The 23893-nt window shown below is 61.6% G+C and overlaps 1 protein-coding gene across 1 annotated transcript; it reads right to left on the reverse strand.

Moving 5' to 3' along the window:
• Nucleotides 1-43: 43 nt before the first annotated feature.
• On the reverse strand, nucleotides 44-23275 carry ADA (adenosine deaminase). Its single transcript, XM_062204247.1, has 12 exons — nucleotides 23164-23275; nucleotides 12393-12454; nucleotides 8747-8869; nucleotides 4617-4760; nucleotides 4339-4454; nucleotides 3510-3637; nucleotides 2852-2923; nucleotides 2664-2765; nucleotides 2375-2439; nucleotides 1212-1341; nucleotides 676-778; nucleotides 44-273 (listed from the first exon to the last, which is right to left on the reverse strand). The coding sequence occupies exons 1-12, from the start codon at nucleotides 23194-23196 to the stop codon at nucleotides 263-265; spliced, it is 1089 nt and encodes a 362-aa protein (XP_062060231.1). The 5' UTR covers nucleotides 23197-23275; the 3' UTR covers nucleotides 44-262.
• Between the last annotated feature and the right edge of the window lie 618 nt (nucleotides 23276-23893).

Below are 23893 nucleotides of genomic sequence, written 5' to 3' on the forward strand. Positions count from 1 at the left end.
GGGGCCCTGCTGCCCAGTCTCACCACCCCCCATGCCAGCCCAGCCACCGCGATCACCAGCACATGTGACACCAGCCACCGGCCCCTTTATTGAGTACCAGGTGTCAGCCTGAGTTGCCTTGGGTAGAGCTTCCATCCACGCCACTGGCAAGAGCCCTGGTCCCCAGCCCAGGACGACCCAAGGAGAGATGCAGCCATGCCGAGGTATGTGTGTGCACGAAGCGGGCACTGGCATCCAGAGCCTTGGCAGCTGGCACTTGAAATCATAGACTTCCTGGAAGGAATGAGGAGGGGTCGCTGCTCTATCCCCCAGAGCGCTGAAGAGCCCACCCACAGGGCGGGAGCTCATAGAGGCGGCGTGGCCTCTTCAGGGGTCCTGCCCTGCTTGCCCGGCCAGAGAGGCAAGGATCAGTATGCGTGACAAAGTTCCAAAGCCAGAAAGGAGCCCTGCCACAGCTGGCGAGACTGAGGCTTCGGCAAGGGAATGCCTTGCCAAGGCCACACAGCCAGGAGACCTGGGCCCACCTGCCCCTGGCTCTGGGCAGCCTTTGGGACCCGCCCCAGCCCAGCCTCTCGGCCACAGAAAATGCACGCGGCGCGGTCACCAGGGGCTCAGCACTATGGAGGATGCTGCCCAGGGTGGGGGGGCGCGTGCCGACGTCGCGCAGGAACGTACCCGCAGAGGCCGGCGGGGGCAGCCCATAGGCTTTGTAGAGCTGATCAAGAAGCTCCTGCTTCTCGTCTTCTGGAAGGAAGCTGGACTTGGCCGCGTTGATGTTCTGGAAAGACCAGCGCAGCAGGGAGGGCGTGGGCAGGGGGGCAGGGGCTGGCCCACGTCACCGCAGGTGAGGGAAGGGACGTGGCTGAGAGCACACAGCAGTGAGCGCTGGAGCAGCGACCCTGAGGGTCTGTGGTCTTAATGCGGCCCCACAGGACACAGGGACGGGGAGGAAGCAGGAGAGCATGGGAGACTCCCGGGGCTGGCTCGCCTGCGAGCTGGGAGTGGCCTAAAGGGCATATTGGAGATTTCATAGCTGGTCACACCCTCCTGGGGCAGGGCGACAGTCTCCATGGCTTCTTTGAGGGTGGAATAGCTGGCCCAAGGTCCAGAGGTCAGCACAGAACACGTGTGGGGAGGCTCCTTGCTTATGTCAAAGCAGACCTGGGCCCCACGGCCCAGGGACAAGACCAACCCAGCTCACACCCACTCACCAGCCTCTGGAACTCCTCCTCGGTAAAGCCCATGTCCCGTTTGGTCATCTGGTAATCTGTGTCCAGGGTGGACTTGAAGATGAGCGGGTCATCCGTGTTGAGCGAGTAGTTCGCCTGGTCCTTCTTGAACCTGGGTGAGCAGCGAGGGGAGAGAGGGCAGAAGCGGCCTCAGAGTGCCTGACATGTCAGCTCTGGCCCTCCTGATGCCCTCGGCAACCTGGCCAGGCCTGAAACGTCTCATCTGGTCCGGAGGAGGAAGCAGGTTCCGAGAGCTCAGGTGACTTGTCTTAGGCCAGGGAGGTAGCAACTCGGAACTCAGACCCGTCTGGCCAGTCCAGAGCCAGCCAAGAAAGCAACCGCCTTTAGCTGCCAGCCCCTTCACAGCCAGCATTCTGGGAGAGGTGGCGGCACCTGCCCCAGCCACTCCTCAGTGCCCCTGGGACCCGACCCGGCCCTGCCAGTACACCATGGGAACTGCTCGCGGGCTGAGCCCCGGCCGCCTCTTCCCTAGCTCTGGCTTCACTTGGGTCCGGCGCCTGCTCTGACCCAGTGGATTGCTCCCGAGACCCCAGCCCTAGATCTCTGGTCACACCTTCAGCTTTCCTCTGCCTGTCCAGAAAGGTCACTGTCCAGGGTTCTGTCTTTCCTAGGGCCATTGCTTCTCCAACCCCCAGAGCTGTGCAGCCCATGGCAGCCTCGGGCTCCCCTTGTCAGCAGGACGTCAAAGCCCAAGCAGCCAGAGCAGGGCAGGTCTGTCCACGGTCGCCCCGAGTTCTTGCTGTCATCCTGTGTCGAGGGACAGCAGCTCTGCCCTCCTGAGGCCACCACCAGCGCTCAGTCACAGGACAGAAGACTCCTGGCCCGTTGGATTGTAGGGGGTGGGCGATACCCAGAGGTGCAGGAGGGAGCATGTGGGGGCAGAAAGGACCATCTTCCTATGCCCAGGAGGCAAGGGTGGGGGACCAGAGTGGCGGGTCATCTGCTCAGGGGCTGGGTGACCTCGGTCAGGTCCCAGCACCTCAGAGCAGCACTGCCTGCTCCCTGGGGAGTCAGAGGTCGCTTATCTAAGAGACCCAGCACCGCTGGTGCCCCATCCCTGAGTGTGCTTCCCGTCCCTGGCTTCCCCAGAACAAAACGGGATGGGCCAGAGGCCCAGACCTCACCGGACTACCGCGTGCTCTGTTTCCGGCTTCCAGGCTCCAGTGAGGTAGCTGGACCAGGGGCAGACCTGAAAGAGCAGGTGGGTGGCTGGCACGACAGCCCCAGGCCGCGCCGATCCCTCCCCGGGGCTGGGGCAACCAGCGTTGGGGCCAGCCTTGCTTCCTGAACACCCAGGACTTCTGTGCCCTGCTGCCCCCTCCCGCGTGCACCCCCCCCCCCAGCCTGTCTGCCTCTGCCCGGGGCGGGGCAGGGCAGCCAAGGACAGTGCCCGCCCACTGCCGGTCGCCGCACCTCGAAGTGCATGTTTTGCTGCAGCAGCCTGCTGTAGAGAGCCTCGTCCTCCAGGGTGTGGTAGCCATGGCCCAGCCTCTCTGTCTTGAGGACGTCCACAGCCTGTGGAGAAGCAGGGGGGAGGCAGGCGGGAGGCAGGAGACAGGGGGAGGCAGGAAGAAGGGGCCCGCGGCCGGCCAGCTCCTCACCTGCTGCACCACGTCGGATTTGCCCACCTCCCCGGCGTGGACAGTGCGGTGGACACCACTCCTCACGGCCTCCTGCAAGGGGACGGGCCGGGTGAGGGGCGTCCCGGCAGCCTGGGAGCATCCTCCCGTCCCGAGTTGGGCCTTTTTCTTGCCACATCACCCGGGGAGTAGCTGTATTTACAGCAGCTCCCGCATGCCAGGCACTAGGCGGAATGGTTTCTACACATCGTCTAATGTTTCTAACCCTGGTGCCAGCCATTTTATGGGGGCAGAGCTCAGGGGAGCTGGGCAACATAACCAAGGTGGAACAGCAGGCGTGGGACACTGCCCATGGAGAACTGGGCAGTGAGGGCCCCCTCTTCCGCCCCCCCCACACGCAGTGCGTCACAGAGCTGGAGGGACCTTTGCAAGGTCTGCCTGACAGAGGAAGCGGGCGAGCAGACAGGCCCAGAGACCTCCCCGAGGTCACACAGCACATCAGAGGCCGATGCCAGCTGGAACACAGGACTGCGGCCACCGTGTGGGGCTTTTCATACCCATTCCGAGCTCCCAGGCCAACCAAGGCACACTTGGGAACTCGGGGCCTCGCACTCCCTGGTCCCTGTGACACCTCCCAGCTGTGGGTGGGAGACGAACTCCCACCTGCCCCCAGACCCACCTCATAGGCCTGCATGTGTCCTGGGAAGAGGCTGCTGTCCGTGATGGTCTCGTCCCCTGCCAGGTCGATGGCCACCACGGTCTGCTGCCGGTACTTCTTACACAGCTCCACCACCTCCGGGGACCAGGCTGGGCAAGGCACCCGCCAGGGCTGTCAGCACGCCCCGCCACACACACCCCTGCCCGCGGCACGAGGCACTGCGGCCAGACCACGCATGCCTTAGTTTACCCCTAATGAATGGGAGTGCTGCAGAGGGGCGTGGCAAGGCTGTGCTGTACCCGGGGGCAGGGGGCAGGGAGGGCCTGCCCAGTAATGCAAAGCAGAGCTGGTCTCGTCGCCTATCACTGCCTCCTTCCCAGTAGAGGTCAGGAGGGAGAAACTGGGCCCAGGCTTTGGCCCAGGCAGGCAGCTTCCTGGCATCCTGCCTCAGTGCCCTCATCTGTCAGACGGGAATCGGCAAACACAGTCCCACCTCCCAGGCTGCCACACAGGGGACGGCGCGCGCACAGCACCTGCACAGAGCAAGCCCCGGGTGCGCACAGGGACCAAGTCTAAAGAGGGGCCTGACTTGCCCAAGGCCGCACGAGGGGGCACCTCAACAGGGAGCTCAAGGCCCCCAGAGACCCCTCCCATCCCAGAGGCCAGGATGTGCCGGGCCCACAGGGCCTTGGGCGCCTTTGGTTTTGACCCAGTCTCCTGCTGAGCAAAATGTGTCACCCAGAAGCTCCGAGTCTGCCCAGGAGGCCCCGGAATCCTGGTGGGCTAACAGGACACGGCAGGACCCAGGACGCCGGGGCCCAGGCCCAGGCCCGGCCGCCATCCTACTCACTGGGCTGGTGGCGCATGCAGCACAGGATGGACCGGACCTTGACCCCGAAGTCTCGCTCCCCCTCCTGCAGGCCCTGGTTCACCAGCGCCACCACCTCGTCCGGAGTGAGGTCCCCTCTGTGAGGGGAAGAGCAGGGCTGGGCCTGAGGACCCCTCCCCCCACTCCCTTTGACAGCGAAGCCCCCAGCCCACAGAGCTTGCTTTCAGGCCCCGCGTGACAGACACCTGAGCAAGGGCCAAGCCCAAGTCTTGCAGGTCTCCCCAGGGTCTGTCACTCACTCGGCCTGGTTCCAGGGGATCGGCTGCACCTTGGAGTTGGCCAGCAGGTGCGGGCTGTAGCGCACCTCCACGTACACCACCTTCTCCTTGGCCTTCATCTCTACAAACTCGTAGGCAATCCTTTTGATGGCCTCTCGCGAGCCCCTGGGGAGGGAAGAGCGAGCTTGGGACAGCTCCCTGGTCCCTTGGGAGCTCCAGAAGCAGGCGAGGCTGCCTCTAACGGCAGATCCAACCAGCTTCCAGCCCCCAGCCCTGGGCAGGTGCGGGATGAGACCCTGGGTGTGCACACGTCCTGCCAGGTCCTCACACAGTGCATGCGGCTCTGGCCTCCCGCCCTGGTGGTCTCTCTGACCACTGTCCCTGGCGCCACGCTTGCCCCTGTAATGCCATTCACACAGCAGCTGGCAGAGGCTCCCTAAAATGTCCGTCAAAGCACACTGCCCCACCGCAGAGGGAAACCCGCACCCCATGGCCTGCAGGAGCGTCCCTCAGTGTCCTCCCGACACTCACCCCAAGACCATCAGCCGCCTTTCCATCCCAGGACGGCCCAGCTTGTCCCCACATTGGGCCTCTGTGATGGCAGCCCCTGCCCCGAGTCCCCGCCCTTCCCCCCGTCGGTCTTCCACTGTCCCCACCATGCAGGGCGGGCACCCCTCCTCCTGGTTTTCCCCCCGTGGTAGTCCTCATCACTCCACCTTGTGGAGGACGTGGTCCCGGTCTTGGCCGGTTTCCCATCTCCCACCTGGGATGCAGCCTTCCAGAGGCCTGACTGCCTTGACAAGGACAGTACCCAGGACACTGTGAGCAGACATTTGAGGCCGGCAGGGCAGAGAAATAAGAGGACGTGGCTTCATCCTGAGAGGCTGCCCCTGGCTCAGGCGAGGACTTGAGCCCTTGTTCCCACACTTGCCTGCTGTGTGACCCAAGCTAGCCAGTCCCCTCTCTGCCACCTGCATCGGGGGGTCACTGTGAGGACAGGGAGTCACACCCGACCCTCCCCTGGGCCAGCGCCTAGAGCAGAGCAGCCCCTGCCAGCATCACAGCTGTGACAACGTGCGCTGGCCCAGGGCCTGGCGTGCATCTCAGAGTGAAGACAGGACGCTCACGAGAACACGTGAGGGAGGCGCGGCCCTGCCCGCAGAAACCGGCTGCTGGCACCAGCGAGCTGCTGTAGGGGATGGGGATGGGCAGGCCCTGCCTGCGTCCCTGGCCGCCACCTGCTGCAGGCGAGCTGTCTCCCGGGGACAAGAGCGCTCACCCTGCCTGCAGGCGCTTGGCTGCCCCGCTGGGCCCTGCTGCTGGGAAGCTGTGCACGCCACACTGGGGTTGCGCCATCCAGGCACCAGGGATGTAGCAACCAGGTCGATGAGATCCCTGCCCCCACCCCACCCTGAAGCCCACGGGCCAGCAAGAGAGGCAGGCAGGCAAAGTGAAACCACACGAGACACTTCCACCAAGTCCATGGAGAAAGGAGCTCAAAAGACAAGGTGACAGTTGCCACAAAAACACTGGCGCTCCATGCACAGCCTGTCCTAAGGCAGGAAAGTTTTCCACGCACTTTTTGAAGCAGGTCAGATGGAAGACGTTCCGCAGGCCACAGCCACAGAGGCTGCTGCGATTTTGAATACGATTGGGAAAGGAAAGGAGTTTGGAGTGGAGAGGAAGCAGGCAAGGCGCAGCCCTGCAAGCAGAGAGGCCTGAGCTGGGGGTGCCTGGTGTCCAGGGAGGCGGCAGAGGGGCGTGGCAGCAGGTGCGGGCCCGGGGACCAAGGCTGGGGTCCTCGGCTTTTGCCCTAAGGGAGACACTGCAGAGCTTGGGCTTGGGGACTGACTGAGCAAAGGGACAGAGAGATGAGCTCCTGTCTCCAGTTCACTCCGCACATGCCCTCAGTGGCCACAGCTGGAGGCCAGAAGCAATCCAGGTCTCCTGTGTGGGTGGCAGGAACCCAATGCCTTGAGCATCGCTGCTGCTGCCCGGATCGCCCTGAGCAGGAAGCTGGGGTCAGGAGCCAGAGCAGGGAATCCACGCCAAGGGCTGCCAGCTGGGACCCGGTCCCGGGCTCGGGTCAAAGGGGCCGTGGCCCAGCCTTTCTGCACGCTCCCATCCCTGCTCTGGGCCTCGGCAGTCCCTAGCAGAGGCTTCCCCGACCCAGACAGGAAAACGGTACCTTGGAGCCTGAGCCTCCCCGTCTCCCCACACCACAGCCAGGCCCTCCCAGCACTGCGACACGAAGCCCTGAGCCGGGGACAGGAGCCCCCACCTGCACCTGCGTGGTGCCGTGCGAGCCTTCAGGAAGACGGAACGCACGTGTGCCTGAGTGTCCGCTCCCCAGAGGCCAGGCTGAGGGCAGCAGCTTCCAGTAAGAAGCCAGCAGCCTGGGCCACCTCTTCCTCCCCAGGCCTCCTCACAGCGGCCCTGCCACTTACCCAGCCAGTGGCCTCTGTCTCACTCAAACACCCTCCTGAACAGCATCACACTCTCCTCTTGAAGCCTGGCCCACCCTTCCTCCTCCAGGCAGTCTTCCCTGACTGCACCCAGCTCCTCTGCTTCTTCCTCCTCCCCCACCCCCACCTCCCAAACCTCACACCGCCCTGAGCTCCCATAGCCCTGACTGCCAGGCCCCAATTCTTGCCTGCTATGGGGAACCGGGCCTTGCACCAGGAAGCTGGAGGTGGCACCTGGTGGGAGTCGGCTCGGCCCTGGCCAGCTCCGCAGTCCCAGGCAGGCATTCACTTCCCTGAGCCTCTACCTCGGCCTCTGCCTAGGATTGTGTCTACCTGGCCACGGTCGGCAGCCACAGTAGGCAAGTGGGAGTCCATCAGCCGAGCGGCGGAGATCCTACCCTGAAGCAGTGGGAGCGTGGAAGGTAACACACAAGTCACTGCCTGGCTGTCGGGCGGCAGCAGCCACTCCACCGCTCCAGGCTGCTCGCTGAGGACAATGCTGGGTCCCTTCCAGACACCACCCATGTGCCCCACTATACAGATGAGCCAACTGAGGCCTGGAGAGGGCGACTGGGCAGGCATGACAGATAGGTCCTGAAGGTCTGACGGGACAGGATCTGTGTTCTTAACAACGCATATTCTGCTACTTCTCTGTGCGAGAACACTTCTAAAGGTTTACAGAAAATGAAATTAAAAGATTGTCTGACACCAAATTTGGAAGTCCATGCAAAGTTCTTTCAGTAACACCCACTTTTCATGCAAGTTTGAAGAGCCCGCTTATAGATTAAGATTTTGGGCATCAAAATATACTTAGCGGGGCTGGCACTATGACACCAGCATCCCAGTCCAGGTCCTGGCTGCTCCTCTTCTGATCCAGCTCCCTGCTATGGCCTGGGAAAGCAGTGGAAGATGGCCCAAGTGCTTGGGCCCCTGTACCTGTGTGGGAGAACAGGAGGAAGCTCCTGGCTCCTGGCTCTGGATCGGTGCAGCTCTGGCCATTGCAGCCATTTGGGGAGTGAACCAGCGGGTGGAAGACCTTTCTCTCTCTCTGCCTGTCCTTCTCTCTGTAACTCTGCCTTTCAAATAAATGTCTTAAAAATAAAGGAATTGAAGAGCATTTCTTTTAAAAAAAAGTTTTAAATTTTTTACTTATTTCATTTATTTTGAAAGGAAGAAAGAGCTCCTGACTCCTGGTTCACTCCCCAAATGCCTGCAACAGCCATGGCCCCACTAGGCCAAAGCCAGGAACTGGAAGCTCCATCCGGGTCTCCCACATGGTGGCAGGGCCCTAACCACTGAGCCATCACTTGCGGCCTCCCAGGGAGCCCGTTTCCAGCAGGAAGCTCTAGCATCGGGAGTGGAGCTGGGACTCGGGCCCAGGCACTCTAAGATCGGTATCCCGAGCGGTGCCTTAACCACTGTGCCAGACACCAGCCTGGAACTTGTCTTTTAATTCCGTGTTCCCTGAACCTGTTGAATTACCCGGGCAGCGGTCACGGCCACTTCAGTGCACATCACACCCCGTTTGCAGAAGGGAAAACCAAGGCCTAAAGGCCCTGGAGAGACTTCCTGCACTGGTGGGAAGCAGAACTGGGACCTCAGAGCACGCGCCACAGCCCCTACAGGCTGGGGCTGGGGGCCATCACGGGGCTCGCGGCGCCCAGGCCCTGGGTGGGGGGCACTCACGCGATGGCAGGCATGTAGTAGTCAAACTTGGCGAGGAAGCCGGGGAGCGAGAGCGGCTGGTCCATGCCGATGACCTTCTGCAGCTCCTCCGCCGTGTCGGCCGGCAGCGGGATGCCTCTTTTCCTGGGCACGAAACAGAGGGCGCGCTGTCAGCCGGGGCAGGCTGGAGCAGACGAGGGCCCGCGCCCAGGGAAGGCGGGCATCTCTCCACCCCACTCCCTCCCTTGGACAGAGCAAAAACCAAGGCCCGGGGCATTGAGAAGCAGGACCGGAACCTTGCAGCACTGTCTGTTCCCGAGCCGCCCAAGTCAGCAAACTTCAGGGGAGTAAACACCGGCTGGCGTCTGTGCAACACACACACAAGCTCATGCGCTCACACTCACATCCACAATCTCTCCCTCCCCCTCCCGGGGGGGTGGACAGGGCGAGTGCCAGGGTCAGCCCCCTACTTCCTCCTCAGCCCCAGGAGCAGGCGGAGGCCGGGGTCACGAGGGGTGGACGCCGCAGTATCACAATTCCCGGGGCAGGCTCAGCACCAGGACGTCCTCCTCCGCCCCGGTCTGGCCAGCACATCAGAGCTGCTGGGAGAGGGCGGGGTGCGGGCTCCCAGGTACTGCTGGTGACTTAGCGTCCAGCTCAGAGCGCTCTGCCCACAGCCCCTGCACAGGCCACGCACGGCACAGGCCACGCACGGCACAGGCCACGCACGGCACAGCCTGCTGACAACAGCCAGCCCAGAGCCTCCGTCTCCCTGCGAGGGTCTCTGCCTCCCCTCCTGGCTGCAGGGAGCAGGCCTCAGAGTGGCTTCCTCCCTTCTACAATCCCATACCCCCTTCCCCTCTGTGTGTGTGTTGGGGGGGGGGGGGGTCGCCCTGAGCCTCAGTTTCCCCACTTTTAAGATAAGAGCTAAAGAAATGCTGGAAGAGAAGAGGCAAAGGCACTCGGGGGAAAAAAGCAACACAGGGAACAAAGCAGAACTGGGAACGACCCACCTGAAACAGACCCCTCAAGGAGGCGAGAAGACGCCGCGTCCTCCTATGAGGAGGTCCCCGGAGCAGGGACGTTCAGCGAGTATGGAAAGGCGACAGGCAGGGGGTAAGGAAGGCAGGGGAGAGGGAGGGGGGAGGAGGCCTGCAGAGAGGAGAACAAAGGGAAGAAGGTGAAGACAGGAGCAGTTCAGAGACCCAGAAGCGTAAATCGGGAGCTGGGGGCTGGCTCATCCGAAAGTCAAGGACAAAAGTTCGCAAGGAGAAGACCCCGGGAGAACCAGACATGCGAACGAGGGGTGTTTCGGTCATTTCCCAGCTTCTGTTATTAAAACACGACAACGACACTTCCCTCCATCAACACCTGTGCCCCGAGGGCCCTGGTGTGCCTCCTTCCCCACCAGGGAGCCCAGGAGGGACCACAAAGGGTCCCAGGTGCCACTCTAGAGCCCCACAAGACACCACGGGGGAGAAGGGGGCCCCACTGTCATCCCAGCACCCAGAGGCCAGGTGCTCAGCGCCAGCCGGCTCCTGCATCCGGGCTGTCCACTGCTGGCCAGCTCGCCCCAAGGCCACCCCCAGGGGCCCCACCTGGCACCGCGCTGTCCAAGAGCCTGCAGGGGAAATGGGCCACCCCCGCTGGGTTCTATGACAATTGCTCTGACTACAGCACTGCGCACACAGCAGACTGGGAGGCCAGTGTGGAGGCCTAGGACTGGTCAAGAGGCCATTGTCACAGTCAGGTGAGGGACATGGTGGCTCAGAGCAGGGTAGAGACGTGAAGGAGACAGCGGCCAGGTTCATATAAGCTTTGGAGAGAAGCTGGGGCCATGAAGGACGCCGAGAAAACCGAGGAGCCTTGGAAAAGGCAGAGTCGCAGGAGCTGAAGACGTGGGCGAGGACAGCCAACGGGGGCAGGCCCGTCCCAGGGACAGACGGGGGCCTCTGGGTTGGGCCTAGGGCTCCCTGCTCCTTCCCACCCGTCCCCCAGCACATATAGGCCACCGGTATCTGAGTGCCCCTGCCTGCTGACTCTGGGTCAAACTCCAGCTGCACCTGCCACGCACCCTTCTCCAGGGCCAGCCAGGGTGGCACCGAGAGCCGGGAAGTCAGCTAATCTGCACCCCTCCTGCCCCCTGCCTCGGCACTCCCACTAATGAGCGCTTGATGACCCCCATGACAGGCAGCACTTTGGTTAGATGCTATCGGTGCCCCACCCGGGCGACCTCATTAGGGGCCCTGGGGCAACCTTGTCATTCAGGTTGGCAAAGGACAGGCGAAGATAAGCCAAGAGCCGCGCGGTTCTAATATTAATAACAGCATCAGTAAGTGCTGACTATGCAGCCGCTGATGTGTGCGAGGCCCTGAGCGAAGTGTTTTATGGGCACGGCTGGAACCCGCAGGGTAACGGTCAGGGGCATGGTCTCTGGGCCAGCCCTGCCAGCTTCTAACCTCTGCCCTGTGCTTGCCAAGCCCGGGACTCCACCTGCCACGTCGGTCTCCTCATCTGTGAGATGGGGCCGTGCGATCACCTGCCCCCCGCGTTGTGTGTGAAGATTCGAGAAGCCAACCCTGGGGATGCCCTGGAGGGAGTGCCCGGCGTGCAGTGAACACCACGGTGCTTACGTTTCCCAGCTGAGTGGAAAGTAAACCAACAGCTACTACAGGGCAGAGCTGGGCGCTGGCACCCCCACTCCACCCACTCTGTCCCCAGGAGCAGGGGCCTGCATGACCAAGGGGCTTCTGGCATAGAGCAGCATGTTCAAGTCAGGGTGCAGGGCTGAACTTCAAGACACAGAGGGAGAGGCGAGGCCCCCCTGCTGCACACAAGCTGAACGTGGGGCAAGCAGGGAAGAGCTGGGACTGCCTGGTGGGGCGGGAGGCGCGCCCTTACCTCCCAGGCGGCTCTGCGGGAAGGCCCTGTTCATACCCTCATACTCTGGAGGCCAAGGTTGCAGAAAAACTGATGCATTCAGATTCAAAGCCAGGTCCACAGGGCTCCCAGCCCTGCTCTTAGGCGTCCACGAGAGGAGCCACTGAGAAACTGAGTTCTGGCCAGGGAGAGGCGCCCCTCTCCCCACGCCCCCAGCCAGAGCCGGAGAGGCGGGAAGCATGAGGGGGTGTGGGCCCACGGAAGTCACTTGTCCATGACTCCTGGCAGGCCATCACCATGGTGATCCAGTGACCGTTGCTGGGCGGAGGCGGGGAGCCACGACCCCAGGTTCTGCTCCAGGTTCCGCCAAGAACGCATCCTTTTCTCAGGGCAGCTGCTTTCTCTCCCCGAGCCGCCCCCCACAGCGGAAGGGAGAGGCACTGCCCCTCCTCCAGGTGAGGAAGGATTCGAGGATGGAGCCCAGGGCCTGGCCCCACACCGGGAGATGCCCCTGCACCTGCCAGTCAGAAACCAGCAGCTGACCTAGCCCCAGGAGCGACCTTTACTCACCCCCCATACGACACTGCATTGGCCACGTGGGTCAGGGGGACAGGTTGCTCAGGCCTGGTTGCCAGGCAGTGGGTCCCCATGTCCCCACAGATCACCCTCTGGCTGGGGACTGGCTTCATTCCACAGGGATACAGGAGGGAGCAGGGAGGGGCCCTCTGGCAGAGCTGTGGACGCTGCCCACATCCTCAGGAGGACCATGGGCTGGCAGTGGACTTACCTGCCATAGAACAAGATGGTTTCAGGCTTGATGGCTCCATCTAGGTGGACGTGGAGTTCCACCTGCAAGAGGGCAGAGGGAAGAGAGAGAAACACCCGTGAGTGCCCGAAGCACCTGTCAGAGCATGGATGCTAATGCTCACCACGGCGACCTGCCCACCATTCCCCATTTGCACAGGCCCAGAGGTCGAGCCCTCACCTGTGGGGTCGGCTCAGTGGAGATCTCTACCTCTTTCACAGTAGAGGACCCTGGGGCTCAGAGAGGTTAACTGTCTTGTCCAAGGTCAAACAGCAAGCAGGTAACAGAAGCAGGACTCCATCCTAGGGTATGTGTTCCTAACCACAGCTGGGGAGTGGCAGGAAGCGAATTCTAACCCAGGCCCCACCCCGAAGCTTGTGTCTCAACCACGAAGCAGCCAGGAGCCTACAGGAACTGCTGAGCCCCGGCCACTACATAGACAGCTCCCGCGTTCAGCCACTTTACTAAACCAAACCCAACTTTTTTCAAATTTTTTTTTATTTTATTTATTTATTTTTTTTGACAGGCAGAGTGGATAGTGAGAGAGAGAGAGAGAGAGAAAGGTCTTCCTTTTTCCGTTGGTTCACCCTCCAATGGCCGCTGCAGCCGGCGCATCTCGCTGATCCGCAGGCAGGAGCCAGGTGCTTCTCCTGGTCTCCCACGCGGGTGCAGGGCCCAAGCACTTGGGCCATCCTCCACTGCCTTCCTGGGCCACAGCAGAGAGCTGGCCTGGAAGAGGGGCAACCGGGATAGAATCCGGCGCCCCAACTGGGACTAGAACCCAGTGTGCCGGCACCGCAAGGCGGAGGATCAGCCTGTTAAGCCACAGTGCCGGCCAAATTTTTTTTTTTTTTAAGTTATATTTATTTGAAAGAGAGATGTCTTCCAGCTGCTGGTTCACTCCATAAATGTCCACAACAGCCAGGGCTGGGCCAGGCCAAAGTCAGGGACCAGGGACTCCATCTGGGTCTCCCACGTGGGTGGCAGGGAACCGAGTGCCTGAACCATCAACTGCTGCCTCCCCAGGTCTGCAGCGGCAGGAAGTTGGACTGGAAGTGGAGGAGGGACTCCAACCCAGGTGCTCGACATGGGATGCAGGCGTCCCCTAACAGCAGCCCAGCCCCCGCGCCACAGCGTCTGCTGACCGCCAGTCTAACTTTCAAAGCATGGGCTGACCGCAGACTTTCTGGGCAGGGGGACTCCAAGGGCACTTGCAGCTCCGCCTTCGCCAGCAAGTGCCACGGAAGCACGGCTCATCTTTCCAGCACGCTAGGGAGGGCACCCGTCCTCGGCCTCCTGTGGTCGCCTGCCCCATGCTGAGCCACACCGGAGACGCCTAGCACATCACCAGCTGTCAGAGCAGACAGCCCATCTGACGTGGCTCCTGGCTCTGCCCATCTCTGCCCCTTGCAATCTCAAACAAGACACGACCTCTCAGTTTCAGTGTCCTCAACTGAAAAACTGGAATTTTTGGCCTCCTTGACCAAAAAGGAATTTTAAGGATTAAAAAAATCAGGGTGGGGTGGGCACCTGGCCCAGCAGTTAAGCCATGGTTGGGACTCCTGCACCCCTCCTCAGAGTGCCTGGGTCCGAGTCGCAGCTCTGCTCCCAATTCCAGCCTCCTGCTGATGTGCACCCTGGGAAGCGGCAGGTGATGGTGCAAGGGGTTGGATCCCTGTCACCTTCGTGGGAGACCCAGATTAAGTTCCATCTCCTGACTTCAGCCTGGCCCTGCCCCAGTTACTGCAGCTATTGTGGGTATTTGGGGAGTAAAACCAGCAGATGGAAGTTCTCTTTGTCTCTCAAAAATAAACATTTAGAAAGACAATGCAGGTGCACACCTGTGGCCTCAGAAAAGCAGCTGGTAGGAAAAGCCCAACAGGCGCTAGAGACAGTGAGAAAGGATTGGGCCATTTGCCTGTTCCAGATCATGAACTTTTTGCAGGCCAGAGGGAGAGCCAGAACACCCCGAACTTGGAGACCTAGACGAGGAGTGGCGGCCCCAGCCAGGGAGAGGGCAGCCAGGAGGCTGCTGGCCCCAGAGCATCCTCCAGACGCTACACAACTACTCCCGCAGAGGAAGCCCGGCCCTGGCCACACGCCAGGCCCTCCCACCCGCTGCTCTCGAGTCCTCCAGCTGCCCAGGGCCAGGGCAGAGCATGCACCCGGGTCTGGGGCCAATGTAGTTTTTGGGTCCCCTGACAGAATGAGTTCAATTCCCACTCCGCTAAAGTTTAATTGGGTTCTCAAAATACACTCAGCATTAGCGACGCTGGCGCCCAGCCCAGGGAACGCCACCCAGCTGGGCGACCTCCGGCAAGTGACCTCACCTCTCTGAGCCTCCAGCTGCTCAACCTTAACCCCCTCAGGACTGGAATCCCACAACTGCATTCACTCCCTGGATGACCTCAAGGGAGTCGCTCTTTTTCTGTGCCTCAGTATTCTCACCTGTCAATGGGGGAGAATAGCATACCTTCCTCCCAAGACCTCGTGGAGGTCCACCATGTAATGTATATGGCGTACTCGGCACACAGATGCTAAACAAGACTTTCCATTTGACCAAAAAAAATTATATATACACACACATATATATTGGGCACCTGCTGGGTGCTAGGGATGCAGAGCTGAGCAAAAGGAACAAAGTCCATTCCCATGGCACCTACAGTGGAGCTGGGTGAGAGGTGTCAGCCAATGTTGGATCAGCAGATGTACAGTCTGCCAAAGAGGGTACACGACAAGAGAATGAAACCCAACCAGCAGACCCGCAGGGCTTCCCAGAGAAGGCAGAGCTCAGGCTACAATCTGAAGGAGGAAGAAGAAACAACACAACCAGGCAAGGGTGAGGAATGAGGCAGGGAGAACATTCCAGGAGGCAGGAACAGCATGTGCAAAAGCTGAGTGGCAGGAGATGGGGGGGGGGGGGACTGGAGTGTGAGTTCAGAGAAGAGAGGGGGGCCCTGAGCCTGGGGAGGCTGCGAGGCAGGACCACCCAGACAAACCTTTGCAGCCTCAAGGAGCCAGACTTGAGCCTGAGCGCACAGAAAAGCCGTTCCAGGGTGTGGAGCAGGTGAGAGAATGACTCATAGCGAGACCGGTTTGAGGGTACCGTCGCCATGTGTGTGAGAGAGGACCGTGGCTTGGACCAGGCACAGGAAGTGGGTGAGGGGCAAGCAGGGGGGCAGGAGATGGCGAGGCTAGCACTTCAGGTTTGGCCCGGGTGGGAGCGGTTCCCACCAGCTGAGACAGCCCCGGGAGAGGGGTCAGTGTGGGGTGGGGATGGGGGAGCAAGGTCTCAGTGATGTTGTCCAGAAAGACCCAGTAGAAATGGAAGGAGGCAGTGGGATGCCAGCGTCAGCAAGCAGGACGTGGAAGGTGGCGGCTGTGTGGCCTTGAATGAGTCACCGAGAAGGTGTCCAGGGAGGGGAGGAAGGGACCAGGGCTGAAGCTGTGCCAGCACCACACTTGGTGGCTCCGACAGAGGTGGCAGGAACAGCGCCGTGGTACGCAGGAAGCCAGGCCATCAGCGGGCAAGGAATAGCAGCAGTCCACTGGCTGGCATGGGGGGCTGGGCCATGACCCCCGAAAGCTCCCTCTAACCCCCAGAACCTGGAAATATCACCTTCTATGGCTAAAGGCCTGCCTGTCAAATACCTGGGAGGGAGCACACATCGGGGGTCCTCCGCGTCACAGGTGTCCTTCTTGGACGGAGACAGACACCCCTGGAGGCAGCTCCGCAGTGCCCCGTGCTGCCAGCAATGGACTCCTGCCCGGGAGCCTCGGGCGGGCTTGCGGCCCTGCTGGCACCTTGATCTCCTCCGGAATGGAGGGAATGGGCGCCTGGCACGTGAAGCCTCCCCGCAGGTGGTAATGACCACATCATCACAGGAGGCGCACAGAGGGGCCCTGCTGGAGGTCAAGGGCAGCAAAGCAAAAACCCGGCCGTCAGTCAAGAACCCAGGCCCAGGGACCTGGGAGGAGTGGATCTGCCAGGGAATGCTGCCCCCGCCCCAGCTCCGGGGGTGGTCCAGGCAGGGTATGTAAGCCCCCTTTCTTTTTGTACACTCAAGGTTGAAAACCCACCCTGGAGGAAGCCCCTGGAGGCCCGTGGTGGTGGAGGGGGTGGGAGGCACAGTCCCTCGGGTATAAGGCGAGCTGCAGGTGAGGTCCAGAAGGCTTCCGCCCTTTCCACAGCTCCAGCCCTGTAGGGAGCCTGGTGGAGGCCGTGTGTGGAGAGAGGGGTCCTCCTTTGAGGCAGGAGGGCCAGGTGTGTGGAGGCTCACAGGGAGGGGCTGGTTGAGAGTGAGTGTTGCACCAGGATGCTAGGAAGGGAGGAAGTTTGGAGACACAACCAGGAGCCCTGAGAGCAGAAAACCAGGCAGCGGATCATGGAGGTGGTCGCTAGGGGCTGTGGCACTCTTACGTGCGCAGTCTGCCTGGCTACTCCGGGCTGAAGCATTCCAATGCCAAGGCCAGGCCCCCAGAGCCCTCTCTTCCCAGGCAATGCAGCACGGCGAGGGACCAGCGTGTGAGCAGGGCTCCAGGCCCCTCCGCTTAGCACGGGCAGATGGCACCACAGCACAGGCCGGCCTCTCGTGCCTGTCCCTGAACAAACAGCTTTCGGAGCTCAGTGTGCCCCCGTGGGGTGGGGCAAGAAGCAGAACCAGGATACAGGAGGCGGGGGTTCAGAAGGAGTTAGAGAGCGGGGATGCAGCAGGAGGAGTGGAGGGCGGTTCAAGGCGGGGGAACCGTGCTGGCCAAGGGTTCGCACCAGCAATCAGCTGGGAACAGAGAACGCGGTTAAGGGTGAGAGTGGAGCAGAGAGGAGCCGGGAGATGCAGGCCACGTTCCTCCGGCTTCCACGGAAGCACAATACAAGAGGAGCTGCCTCAGAAATGACTTTCCCGGCCTTTGTGCGGTGCAGGCTGGAGGGAAACCAGGACAGGAGGCGGAGGCTGCGGGCGGTGCAGATGGGCGATGAGGACCGAGGGGGAGGCCTTACTGGGCTCCAGACACAGGGGCTGCCCCGTGCCTGAACAGCGGCGCTCAGAGAGCCTGGCAGGGGACAGCCCCTCCAGGAAGAGCATCTTGGCAGAGTCAGCGTGGCCGCCAGGATCTGCAGCTCTTCGCCCTGGGCAGTTGGGAAGCTGCCCAGACATGCTTCAGGGGAGGAGCCAAGGCAAGAGCCAACTCCACAGGCAGCCGGTGCTCAGGGAGGCCTCCCAGGGAACTTTCCAGGAAGCTTCAGCAGCCATGGAGGAGCTGCTGCACCCCGACGATCGAGGGGTGCCCACTGGAGGTGGGGTGTGGGGGGAGGGGGACCTTGCGCTCCTGGCACTGTTGAGGGGGTTGGAGGAGGAGGGGAGGGTGGGAAGGGGCTGTCTGAGGACCTCCTGGGGCTAAACCACCCACATGCAGAGGGTGCTTGCTGCTCACCCCCATAAGGCCTTGCTCCTCTTACAAGTGAGGACGCTGGCACTCAGACGTCTTAGAGAGACCCAGTAGTGTCGGAGTCAGAATTTAAACCCGTGTCCGATTCCTGACCTCCCAACCACTGTGCCACACTGCCTCTGCAGTGAATGGGACAGCGACAGCCACCTGCTAGGATCGGACCCTTTATCTCCCTTCATCTTGACCTCTAGCCCAGGCACCCTTTAGCCCGTGCTGCACACAGGGGAAGGACTTGCCAGCTAAGCTCACAGAAGTTCATGGACCTGCCCAGGGTTACACAGGATGAGGGCAGCAGAGCCAGGCTGAAACCAATCCTTGTCTCTAAGCTCGAGCCCAGCCGGCAGACCACCCGGCTCCGTGGCCCTGCCTGGCCTCCCTGGAATCTCACATCCCTTCCACCTTACTTGTCCTGTCCTTGCTCTCAGTGCCTCTGGCTCACGGCTGGCCCGGCAGCATCTGTCAGAAGGGCGGGAGTGCTCCTAGAGCCTCCAACACCAACAGGTACTGGCTAAGCCCTCCCTCCCCAGGCACCACAGAGCCACTGCGGGGATGTCCTCCACCCTCCTTCAAGAGATGCCAGGCAGCAGGTGTGTGCATACCCTGAGGGGTCACCTGAGGACACCCCGAGTCATCTGCTATGTTGGTGGCAGAGCTGAGATGAGGACCCCAGTCTTGGATTCCTGAGCCAGATAGTCCAAGATCTCACTCACAGGCACACCTGCAGGGCCCACCCTTCACATACTCCCCACGGACCCCTCACCCCACCCCACCCCCACCGCCCGGGGCTCCCTTCTGTTTCCCCCCTGCTGGCTTTCCATGCTCGGCCAATGGGCACTTCTGCAGCCCCCACTGGCAGTTTCCCAAGAGCAGGGACCTTGCCAGGGTCTAACACAGCGCTTGGGACAGCAAAACACACCACATGTGTGCCCAATGAGCAAATGATTGTTTTCTCCTCTCCCTGCTGGGAGGAAGGGGCTGATCTCCCTCCCCAGGCCTGGCAGGAGGTGCAGACAGGGACACAGCATCCAGGATTGCCCGACCAGCCCCAGCCCCTGGGAGCCATGGCCATGACCAGCTTAAGCAGCAAGGGCTCCTTTCACTTCCTAGTGCTGCTGTCAGCAATGCACTGGGTGGCACCAGGGCGGGGGTCAGTGCTGCGTGCCCCATGACCTCTCAGCAGACTTTGAGGGTGAGGCCAGGAGACAGAGCAGCCCTTTCCCCTCCAGGAAGCCTGCAGTGCTCAGCCTAGGCTCCTACAGCTCCAAGGCTCAAAGCGGAAGTCCCCGGGGGTCTCCTTGCCGAGCCATGAGCTTCCTAAGAAGGCAAGGTCTGTCTTCCTCCCCAGGGAAACCCTGTGGGGCAACAGCCAGGAGCTCACAGACTGGCGCTCAGATTAAGAACCGCCTGCAGTCGCAAAGGCTACTGAGCCCCACGGCCACGAAGCTGCCAGACTCTGCACTGCCTTTATCCTGCACAGACAGGTGCAGGGCCAAGATGCCTACATGGTGCAGCCCGCTCAGAGCCAGGCCTGCTCTTGGGGTTCATGAAGCAGCTCCAGCTGTAAGCCCATTTCACAGACAGGGAAACAGAGGCACAGTGCAGTTAAGTAACCCCTTCCAGCTCCTCCAGCTCCTGAGTGGGAGACCAGGACTCAGATTCAGGCAACCTGCTCCAGCTAGTGCCCAAGTTCAAACTCTTCGCCATGCTCCCTCGCTGGTTACCAGAACTATGGAGGCTACCTCCCCACCCCCACACCATCCTAGGGCCTCAGAACGCTAAGCACAGCATGAGCCTGCCTCAGGGCCCACTCAAACCCCTCTCCAGGCCTCCCCTGTCCAAGGCCAGTCTTGCAGTCCTACCTCTCCCACCCCTGGCACCCTTCAGGACACCTGGGCAGGTGCACACATCCCTCCTGGCCACAGGGCCCCAGGCCTCCTTTAGGCTGGGGGAGGACTCCCTGTGTGACCACAGACGACTTCCCCTCTGCAGCCCTGGTTTCCTCTTCAGCCAACAAAATGCTCCCATGCAACCCCATCTCCCCCGGGGCCCCACCCCCTCCAACTGCCACACCAGTCAAGATGCCACACCTCCCCAGGGGTGGGAGGGCGGGGTTCTGCCTAACAGGTGGCTCTGGTAACTGAACGGCACAGAGAAAACCCAGAGTGGTGCATCTGGGGGCTTTGTGTCTGGGAGACAAGAAGTGAGAAAATGCCACCGGCGTCCCAGGGAGGAAACAGCTGGGCCTGCCCGGTCAGCCTAACCCTTCCCCCAGGAGCCCCAGAACAGCCATCTTCTAGGAGCAAGCTCAGGCTCGGGCCCTGTCCAACCTGAGGCCCCCAGGGATTCTACCCCAGGCCATCTGAGAAAGCTCAAGGCCCAGGTGGTCTCAACTGTGTGTGTGTGTGTGTGTGTGTGTGAGAGAGAGAGAGAGCGCGAGCGAGCGAGCGAGAGAGAGAGCAGGAGAAATTGGCAGAGCAAGTAATAGTATCCGCTGTGACTTTAGGTGGATCTGGGTTCACGTCTAGCTCTGTCGCTTTCCGGCTGTGTGACTTTGTCAGGTTCCTATTCCTGACTCTCTGTTTCCCCGTATGTAAATGAAGATAATAACCACATCATTGTCAGCTGGCTGCTGTGAGCATCAGCTGAGTCGACAGGTGCACAGCAGTTGTAACAGCGGTGTTGCAGAGTCAACGTGCAAATTTAAGAAGGAAAAAGCACACTGGTGATGCACCCCAAGGCCCCTGTGCAGCAGGAAGGGGCGGTTCAGAAACGACACCATCCAGGCGCCAGTATGGTGGCGCAGTGGGCTAGGCTGCTGCCTGGGACACCAGCATTCCATAGAGAGTGTGGGTTCAGATCCACTTCTGAGCCAGCTCCTGGTAATGTGCCTAAAAGAATAAATGATGATCCAAGTGCTTGGGCCCCTGTCACCCATACTGGATACCTGGATGGGGTTCCTGGCTCCTGGCTCAGGCCTGGCCCAGCCCAGCTTTTGGGGCCATTTGAGGAATGACCCAGCAGATGGAAAATCTCTCTCTCTGAAAAGCACTCTCTGTGCCTTACAAATAAATAAGTTAAATGTGAAAAATAAAAAGGGAGAGAGAGAGAGGGAGAAAGACAGGAAACAAAAGACAAGATACTATGCCATCCATCCTGGGCCAACCCCTCACCAGCCGCCAGCTTTGAGGCTCTGGGATTTGGTGCAGAATTGGGCAAGTCCCTCACCTACCTAGGCTTCAGCTGCTCCATCTGCACCATCAAGCCACACAGAAGATCCTATCACCGGGGGCACCTGGCACTCAGAGCCACTCAAAGGACGGCCATTGGTATTCCCATGACAGGCATGGGGGCAGCATTCCCTTCAAGGCAGGAGTTTGCAGCTCTGCCAGCAGGGACGTAGACATAGAAGGGCTACCCTCTGCCCTTCTTCCTGCCTCCTCCAGTGCCTAGCAGGTGCTTTGGAAGCATTTGTTGGAATGACTCAATTAAGTCCAGGAGACGCTAGCCCAGGGCCTGCTGGGGAGCGGGAGGGGTAGGGGTGTAGGGGTGTGTGTGTGTGTGTGTGTGTGTGTGTCAGTGCTAGCTTCTCAGCATCTCCCACCACCCTGCCCCCAGGCCTCCTACATCAGTCTAGACAGGGGTCAGAGGATCTCAGCTGACATTTGAATCCGATGCGCCCCTCCCTCCTCTGACTTAAGGCAGGCCAGTGCCTGGGGAAGTCACCGGAGGCTCCTGTCCTGGGGATGCCTGCGCCTGGCCACTGCTGCCTCCACCCCAAGGCAGCTACAGAAGTAGCTCAGGAAAGATGGTGAGGGGCACGGGACTGCAGCCAGCCTGCCCTGGGCTCAAACCCCAACTTGGCCGCCTCCCACGTGTGTCATCTTGAGCCTAGTTAACCTCTCTGTGCCTGTTTCTTCATCTATAAAATGGGAGATGACAGCTTCCTCACGGGGTCACTGCAGGGTCAAATGGACTAACGCCGTGGACGCGTTCAGGTCAGTGCGGCTGACACCAGAAGCTTCTCCAGCCCCTAAGAGCTGTTCTCTGCCCCACCCGCAGGAAGGCAGGAAGCCGGCCCTGGGGTTCACACTGCCTCCCCACCTCTTCTCCCAAGCATCCCACAAACAGGTGGTACCCATTCCCCAGGTGTGGAAGCTGAGGCCCTGAGGGAGGAAATGACCTAGCAGCATGAATCAGATGAGAGGATTGGGTGAGGCCAAAACAGGGCAGACAAAAACATTAGTGCCCAGAACTGCAAGTACTGCAGATGGGAAACCTACTGTTTATCTCCCTAACCCCATTTCACCCCCAGTCCAGGGGCTTCTCCTACTGCCCGAGGGCTCACACCAGGGAGAGGCTCCACAGTCTGTTTGGGCACAGGGAACCCAAAGCATCAAAAAAGAAGAAAAATAAAAAGCCTTCAAAGCAAAGAGGTGCTAATGAGCATTAAGCAGGGAGTACGCCCCGGGCTGCAGACAGAGGAGGCAGGGCGTGGGTGGGGGCAAGAGGGGTGGCCGCAGAAGCCAGGCAGCTGGGTTCACGCCACCTTCTCACACCTGTTTCCCAGAGGGTAAGTTGAGGCCGAGGGCAGCTGACGCCTCTTCCCACTGCAGTCTCACCCTTTTGGCCATTCACTCTGCCCGGGACACCTGGCCCTTCCCTCCCTGGAGACAGTCTCTGGCTCCCAAGCAGGACCCATGAGCCCAGACCCCCCAACCCACCAAGCCCAACATGTCGAGCAGCCTCAAGAGGGCTCGCCCATGAGGCCAGTGGCGGGAGCTGCACCCTGAGTGAACCCTACAGGGGCCCAGGCAGCCTTTCTGCCCAGCATGGCGAGAGGCGTGCCGGCTCCCCTCCCTCCCGGTTTGCCATGGCTCATGGCTCTTCCCGCCCGTGCACCCACAAACCAGGACTCCCGGGCGCTCCCAGCAGCCTAACGAATCTAAAGTTGCTTCCATTCCCGGAGAGCTCCTCACCGGCCGGCCACAACGCAGGTGCCTGCTAGCTTAGCCGTGGGAGTCCCTTCCAAGTCCCCTGCGCGGGCTCCCACAGCTGCTGGCTACCGCGGTGCCAGGATACCCAACTGACAGATGGCGAAGCCGACACTCGGAGGAGCCGGGTCAGGGACAGAGCAGCACCCCTGAGCCGGCCTGAGACTTCTGGACCCTCACTGTCCCTCGCTCGGCGGCCTGGAGGCCGGCCACGGCTTGGGCCGAGCCCAGACAGCGGCTGCAGAAGCCCCGCTCCGCCTCTGGGGTGTGGACCCGCAGGGCTGGCCCCTCCCGAAGCCCCCGGCCGCGCTCACTTTGGGCTTGTCGAAGGCGGGCATCTGGGTCATGGTGCCAAGCGTGCGCCCCGGCGCTGCTCCGTCCGCCCGAGGCCGCTGGATCCCGCTGGGTCGGTGGCCGGTCCGCTCGCTCCGGGGCCCTCGGCGGCCGCGGCCCGCCACGCTCCTCTTAACCGGGCCGGGCCCGCCTCCAGCCCCGCCCCCGGCCGAGCCCCGCCCCCGGCCGAGCCCCCGCCCCGCCGACTCGGCCCGGGCAGAGCATTTCCTGGAATTGCGGACCCCGGGACCGGGCGGGCTGGGGCCCCTCGAAAGCTCGCGCCCTGGGACGCCGGGCGGAGCCACCGGTGGGCTCGGGGCGCCCGCCGCCTCTCCGGGCTCGGCCTCTCTCCCGCCGCCCTCTGGGCGCCCACGGTGTGCCAGGCCCCAGTCCCGCACGGGGAGCCTCGGGGACTTGTGCGCTGCTGGGCCCGACGGGCGCTGTGGCAGAATCCACAGCACAGAGTGTGATCGGGAGCTTTCAGAGGCGGGCAGCCCGGGCGGGGGAACATTCTGAATGAATGGGAGTGAAAGAGACGCCGAAACCCCCTCTTACGCATGGACCCTGGAGACACCTGCCCCGGTGCAGGCAGAGCCCTGTACAGCGCGCACAACAGCGCTGGCCCTAGTAACAAGAACACTGGCAACACACACACACACACGCACGCACGCACACGCACGGCGCGCGCCATCTACCCAGAGCCTGCAGGCA

This window comes from Lepus europaeus, chromosome 10 (assembly GCF_033115175.1).
Source record: "Lepus europaeus isolate LE1 chromosome 10, mLepTim1.pri, whole genome shotgun sequence".
NCBI lineage: Eukaryota > Metazoa > Chordata > Mammalia > Lagomorpha > Leporidae > Lepus > Lepus europaeus.

Coding starts and splice junctions, on each gene's coding strand:
- ADA (XM_062204247.1), bottom strand. CDS start 23,196: ATGACCCAGATGCCCGCCTTCGACAAGCCCAAA. Junction 4,455..4,616: donor ATCCCCTGGAACCAGGCCGA/GTGAGTGACAGA, acceptor TTCCCCTCACAG/AGGGGACCTCACTCCGGACG. Junction 2,440..2,663: donor AGCAAAACATGCACTTCGAG/GTGCGGCGACCG, acceptor CTGCTCTTTCAG/GTCTGCCCCTGGTCCAGCTA.